The sequence below is a fragment of the Rhagoletis zephyria genome, unplaced genomic scaffold, assembly GCF_001687245.7.
Source record: "Rhagoletis zephyria isolate East Lansing unplaced genomic scaffold, Rhagoletis_zephyria_1.1 Rzeph_scaffold_01222, whole genome shotgun sequence".
NCBI classification, from domain to species: Eukaryota; Metazoa; Arthropoda; class Insecta; order Diptera; family Tephritidae; genus Rhagoletis; species Rhagoletis zephyria.
The window spans coordinates 63,393-69,962 of NW_016158306.1; the positions used below are offsets into that span (position 1 = coordinate 63,393).

Below are 6,570 nucleotides of genomic sequence, written 5' to 3' on the forward strand. Positions count from 1 at the left end.
ACACAACCGCTTTGTCAATAAAGTACAGAGCCGCAACAAGGTCCTCAAGTCGCTAGCCGGCAGTACTTGGGGCAAAGACAAAGAAACGTTGCTGGCAACAACAAGGCATAGGGCCGTTGATCGCAGCGCCGTTGTCCAGGGACTAGTAGGACGCAGTGGACGAAGCTACAGACGCGTACAAAACACCGGCACTAGGACAGCGACGGGATGCCTCTGATGCGCCTGAACACCACCGCACGGCGAGGCGCAAATGCTCCCGTAAAGGAGCACAATATAATGCTCTGCAAGCAGTTCCTGATCGGGACCACAGAAGTGGCCACCCGTAGCAGACAGCTGCTTGCAACTCGCAGGCACGTCAGGAGGCATCTATATGAACTAACGGACGAAGTCCAGAGGTTCATTAAGCAACCTCTGGACCCGACAGCTTACAGACAGGCCTCTGAACGCATTCACAGGGACTCAGTCTCGAGTTATGTAGACTCTAGACCTGTGAATGCCGTTCTAGGCACACCACCCCCGGACATTGACGAGACGGAGCTTCGTCTGCCTCGGGAGACGCGCACCACACTTGCACAACTTCGCTCCGGCTACTGCAGCAGGTTAAACTCCTACCTGAGTAGGCTGAATGAGGATGTGCCTAATGAATGTCCGGCATGCGGAGAGACCCCACATGACTCGAAACATCTCTTCGCATGCCCGGCAAACCCGACATCCCTAACGACCTTGTCCTTATGGGCAAACCCCGCAGAAGCTGCACGCTTCCTAGGGTTGCCGTTAGTGGAACTTGACGACAACGACTGAGATACCAACCGATCTGGGCGGGGTTGTTGTAGCCGCTACAACAACAACAACAACAACCAATGATCAATTTTAAGACCTTCAGCTATTGCGAGCTCGATAGTCCAATCAATAGACAACTGAGAACCCAGCTGACGCCCCTGTCCCCTTAGCAGAAACGGACGACAACGTTGACAACAACAATTTTTGGAATTTGCATTTACAACCATCAACACACCATCTCATTCAAGAGGAATCTCACATGGTATGGGCCGTTGAATTAGCTATGGCCGAAGCGTGTTTTCGACGGATTCGAGGCGGAGAGAATAAGCTGTACATTGAGAGTAATCAAGAGAGAACTACATGTTCGGTCCAACTACGACAAATTAAAACGGATTAGTTATCATTTGGTATGTTCCTTTGAACTTCGGACTAAAACCAATTTTACTTTCTCAAGGAGAACAGATGCAGAAGTATACGGGAACGCAAAAAGCACTATTTCCTGAAAAAACGTCAGTCGGTTTGTTTATATGCCATTATCACAACACAGATTTGGCTGAAATATCACTAAATAATTATTAAAATCTATACATATTCAAATATTTCGCTGTTTACTTCCAATTTTTAACAAATACATTGTTCTTTGCTTCCACCGCGTTTTGTTTTTGTTTCCCCATTCAGCTCTGCCCATCGTTTGACACTTTTCATGAACTTAAGAGCGAAATACACCACACAAGCGGTTTAACAAACCAAGCGAAATTTCCCTTTGCTTCAAGCCATTTGTGCTGTGTATGGGGGTGTTTGAAGGTTTGACAAACCGCCGTCAAACCTTCAAACACCCCCATACACAGCACAAATGGCTTGAAGCAAAGGGAAATTTCGCTTGGTTTGTCAAACCGCTTGTGTGGTGTATTTCGCTCTTTACAGTAAAAAAATCCCGACTAAATCCTGTAACTTCTTGCTAGGAACACAGTTAAGAGCGAAATACACCACACAAGCGGTTTGACAAACCAAGCGAAATTTCCCTTTGCTTCAAGCCATTTGTGCTGTGTATGGGGGTGTTTGAAGGTTTGACAAACCGCCGTCAAACCTTCAAACACCCCCATACACAGCACAAATGGCTTGAAGCAAAGGGAAATTTCGCTTGGTTTGTCAAACCGCTTGTGTGGTGTATTTCGCTCTTTACAGGTTTTGTCTATAGGAACGATTTTCTGTAAGTTCGGACTAAATCACGATTGAGAGAATACAAAGGTTGCGCCGATCTCGGACCGCTATTCCTCTCTTAACGAATTTGACAGAATCGCTGTTTGCATGACGTCACACTGGTGCAACTTGTTTACGTTTTCCTTGCAACATTTTTTCTTCTTCTTCCATTCTTGCTCACGTTTTGGCATTTCTCTCTCGCAATTGCACCAGTGTGACGTCACACACAAGTTATTCTCAAAAATCCTCTCCGATCGGCGCAATCTTGTATTCTATCATTCTTGGGACTAAATCCTCTAAATCGGACTGCCATTAGAACAGACTATATATGTATTAAAGATGTCAAAGTCGTTAGGCTAACTGTCACGATTGAAAGACATATCCTCTGTCGAAAATGCAGTTAATATTACCCTCTGAACTCTATCGGCACGCTCGTTGATAGCAGCGAAACTGTTTTAAAGAAGTGTGCATGCCAATAGCTATTTTTGGAGATTATTAATAATTAAATGTATGGCTCGCTTTGGGTAGCAAGAACATTTTTCTTAAAAATGAATGTGTTTTGAAATGCGCTATCTTATTGAAAGCGTTTTGAAAAAGTTGCATATTACGTCGGAAACGGTGGGCTGAATTTAATGTTTTCACAAGCATACGTTTCTAAGGAATCAAACTTTAGTTTAAAAGTACTTTTTTATTATTAACTAACAGAAAGGTGAATTCTGCTTAGTGAGGGTTATAATCCCTAAGCGCGGCCGAAGGACGCTAACCCAGAAAGGTGTTCTGTGCCAAAGGTGTTGCGCCGAAAGCCGCTAACGCAGAATGAACTTTCTCAATAGAAGCCTCTGGAGCCTGGGGTCTTCGCCTTTATGCACAAGAAATGTTATATACCCTTGGCGGCCTCCTCTTATCAGACAACACGGAAAGGCTGAAGTCATCAACTCGAAACAAGCGAAAACGCAAGCAAAAATTGGACCTTTGCCTTTGGGGCCTGGGCATTTGGGAGTTACATTTTTGAAAAAGGCAGTTCATAACCCCCTAAAACGCGGTGTGTGAGGTGCCATGCCCCTCCCCCTCTGCCCGCCACGCGCACAACGATCGGCCGTAAAAGGAAAGTTTCCACGAGTTTTTTTCGGTTTTCGCTTACCTGTATTGGCTGCATATCAATGCACGGTAGTGCAGAAGATAACCAGTCATTCACTCCACCAGGCACCGCATCCCAAGCCGTATGTGGTGAGTATATAGCAATGCCCTCTGCTAAGCAAATAGAAACAATTCGTTCTTTCCAATTTCTGCAGATGAAGATAAATACATACATATAAACGAATTAAGTATGCATTACACAATATTGGGTAAGAAAATTTTTATACATTTTGCTCTATGATAAACTTACTTTTGTGTAATTCGTTTGAGTGGGGCAAATATTGGTGGATGATAAGACACAATCAGGTCGGTGGCTTGTTCTACAGCTTCCTTCATTACACGCTCAGTTAAGTCGTTGGTCAGCAGAATTTTTCGTATGGATCTTAAAAAAAAGCATATACATGGTACATGGAAATTCATATTTAAAAATCTGCGGTTTACCTTTCTTTTGGAGGCTCGATCAGTAGACCCACATTATCCCATTTTTCCGCTAAATTAAGTGGCGCGAACTTCTCCAACTCCGATACAACGTTTAGCAAAGTCCTCCCGCGTGGCATTGTAAATGATGTGCGCTTGAAAACTAACGACGCAGTGGTATTAAGTAAACTGAGAATCATATAAACAACTCAACTTTTGCTAAAAAAATCACTTAATATTGTAAAAAAAATAAATGCAAGTATGTATAGTAGATGACCTCACTGCACGGCTAAATAAAAACCGGCGAAGAAAAATAAAAAACAGCTGTTTTAAATTAGAGATGGGAACGAAGAAAATGCAACAAGCATAAATTGCTTAGTCGATTATAGGTCCAATCCCGTATTCCTCGCCTCTGCTGACTAGCCCGGACTCGTAAGGTATTGCAACTTATGCTAGACATGAAATACAACAAATAACAATAAACTAGTAGCCATAAAAAAATTACAAATTTTCCCATAAGGAGATGGTAAACCCCGGGTTTTTTATTGAGGTAAAACTCGTATTCTTGCTTTGGAAATGTATCCCACAGGTAAAATAAATCGCTTGAAATGCTCTGTTATCGAAACCAATTGATTACAGCTGCTCTACGCATATATAGCTCAATAATATTGAAGTTAGTCAAAACCATAATATTGAGGGTAAATTGGTCGTTTATTTGAAAAATCCAATTAGATTTAGGTGAACAAGGGGCAAATTCTTGTTCTTTGAAAATGTGAAGTGAAAGAAATGTTCATCACTTCACATAAAATTACGATTCTGTTTTCAAACGAAAATAAATTAATTCTTCAAAAAATTTTCACTGTAAAAACTTTTTTCCATAGAGTTTTGTAGCTGTGAAAAAGAAAAGTTGGGCAGTTTTCTCAAATCCATCATCTTGTGATAACGAATATCCTTTAACTCCCAAAAATTTACCAAATAATTATTTGCTAGATGTTAATGAAAAAGCCTTTCCTGATCGAGGATCGCTTTAACTTATGTAATGAAATGAGAAAGGCTGTGTGCTAATCGGTAAAACCTTTCTCCGTGGTGAGACGGGGTAGAAAAATTTTCTTTGGTTTAAAAATAAATTGAATTTTTTGTGGTGCCAAATGTAAAGTAAAATTTTGAAAGTTGAAAAACTAAACAAAACGCTCGTGCGAAAGCTCTATTATTGTATGTTACTGAAATTGTTAAAATTTATATCTGTTTTATGACTTGCAAGTAACGTAAGCTTTTTCCCGCTTCCATTTTGATTCGAAATCTTTATTACTGCTAAGCAATGTTATGTGTATACCTATATAGAATCTTAATTACTCATACCTCTTAATTACTTGGGCCTCATGGGTTAGGTAACATTTTGACGTGCGTGTTTACCACGAGAATTGTAAAATTTTTAGTTTGAGCCGTAAACATTTTCTATTTTCTATCAACTGGCACAGGCCCAAAATGAACAAATTAAATTTTCACCGACATTGAATTTTTCATATTCACTTCACCATTTCAGAGAACGACATTTGTCCACATCGATGTTTGAAAGAAATACCTGATTATAATAAATCATAATGGTTTTGGCCAAGGAGAACAGATGCAGAAGTGCACGGGAACGTGAAAAGCACTATTTCCTGTAAAAACGTCAGTCGGTATGTTTACATGCCATTTGTACAACACTAATTTGGCTGAAATATCACTAACTAATTATTAACATCTATACATATTCAAATATTTCGTTGTTTACTTCCATTTTTTTTTTACAAATATAAGGTTCTTTACTTACACCGCTTTCTGTTTTAGTTTGCCCATGCAAATCAGCTGATCGTTTGACACTTTTCATGAACTTACAGGAAAAAAACTCCGGACTTAATCCTGAAACTTCTGACTAGAAACAGTTGCTCAGTTACTCTCTGAAAAGTCTTCCCACTTACAGGTTTTATGTCAATAGGAACGACTTGCTGTAAGTTCTGACTAAATTCTGTAAACCGAACTGCTATTGGAACAGACTAAATATATTCGTGCGATATATTTTATTTATTTTGATTTTTTAGATGGTCAATCTAAGTCCCCTTTCAGACACGTCAAGTCTTGCTTTCAAGTCTGCTCGTTCGTAGGCGAAGGAGGTGAGAAGAGAGGGGAAGAGTACAGATACCTCCGTACCGTCAATTCGTTTCAAGTTTTCTTGTCTCTTGTGATCTTTTCGTTGCTTCCCACTTGAAGAACCAAAGACTTGAATTCAATTAAAGTTGACGCGTGTGGAAGCAAATAGAAAACACAAAAGAGAATGCGAAAAAATTGCTTTCAAGACTTGACGTGTCTGAAAGGGGACTAAATGCTTTCGAACCTGAATACAATACTGAGTATTTTGGCTGTTCCACCACTTTCGACAGCAACGATAGAAAGCCCATTTTATAATTTTCATTAAACAGAAATTATAACTTTTAGCTGCACTTTGCCACATTAGTTAATTACTTTTATAACCCAAAATTTGTTCTAAAAAGTTTGTTTTCCAAGTGTCTGCCGTTTTGTAGTCCATTCGATTTTAGTACATATAATAAATTGAAAGATTTGAGTAGCTAGAATTTATCGTTGATTTTTGAAATTTTTTCCGTTGACGGAGTTGTGCAATTTCTTACATTCAAAGTATGTTCGACGATTTATTTAATTGTAAAAATAATAGGGGTCTTCATCTGAAGTGATAAAGGGATAAAGTACCTAAATTTATCAGTTTATCCGCATTCTTTCATGAATGCACCTTGGTAAATAATTGCATAAAATTGTTTATTATTAAACTCATATGGCTAGTAAACGGTAAAAGCGTTTTATTCTTACCGCGTCCATTGTGTTCATTTGCCTGTTTTGTGTTCGTAGCAAAAACGACCACTTTGTAACCTGTTAGTCCTCTTTCAGACACGTCAAGTCTTGAAAGCAATTTTTTCGCATTCTCTTTTGTGTTTTCTATTTGCTTCCACACGCGTCAACTTTAATTGAATTCAAGTCCTTGGT

At 39.6% G+C, this 6,570-nt stretch overlaps 1 protein-coding gene across 2 annotated transcripts in view; it reads right to left on the minus strand.

Moving 5' to 3' along the window:
* The window catches only part of LOC108363233 (NIF3-like protein 1), a 60,515-nt gene extending 56,624 nt beyond the window's left edge, over nucleotides 1-3,891 (minus strand). The window contains exons 1-4 of one of the 2 annotated variants that reach the window (XM_017616528.1): nucleotides 3,749-3,885; nucleotides 3,559-3,697; nucleotides 3,368-3,499; nucleotides 3,122-3,266 (exon numbers count right to left, since the gene is read on the minus strand). In XM_017616528.1, coding sequence (XP_017472017.1) covers nucleotides 3,122-3,266; nucleotides 3,368-3,499; nucleotides 3,559-3,674 — 393 coding nt within the window. In that variant the 5' untranslated portion in view covers nucleotides 3,675-3,697; nucleotides 3,749-3,885. Of the gene's footprint in view, nucleotides 1-3,121; nucleotides 3,267-3,367; nucleotides 3,500-3,558 lie in introns of both variants that reach the window. The other variant, XM_017616527.1, reaches the window with a different exon arrangement.
* Nucleotides 3,892-6,570: the final 2,679 nt, after the last annotated feature.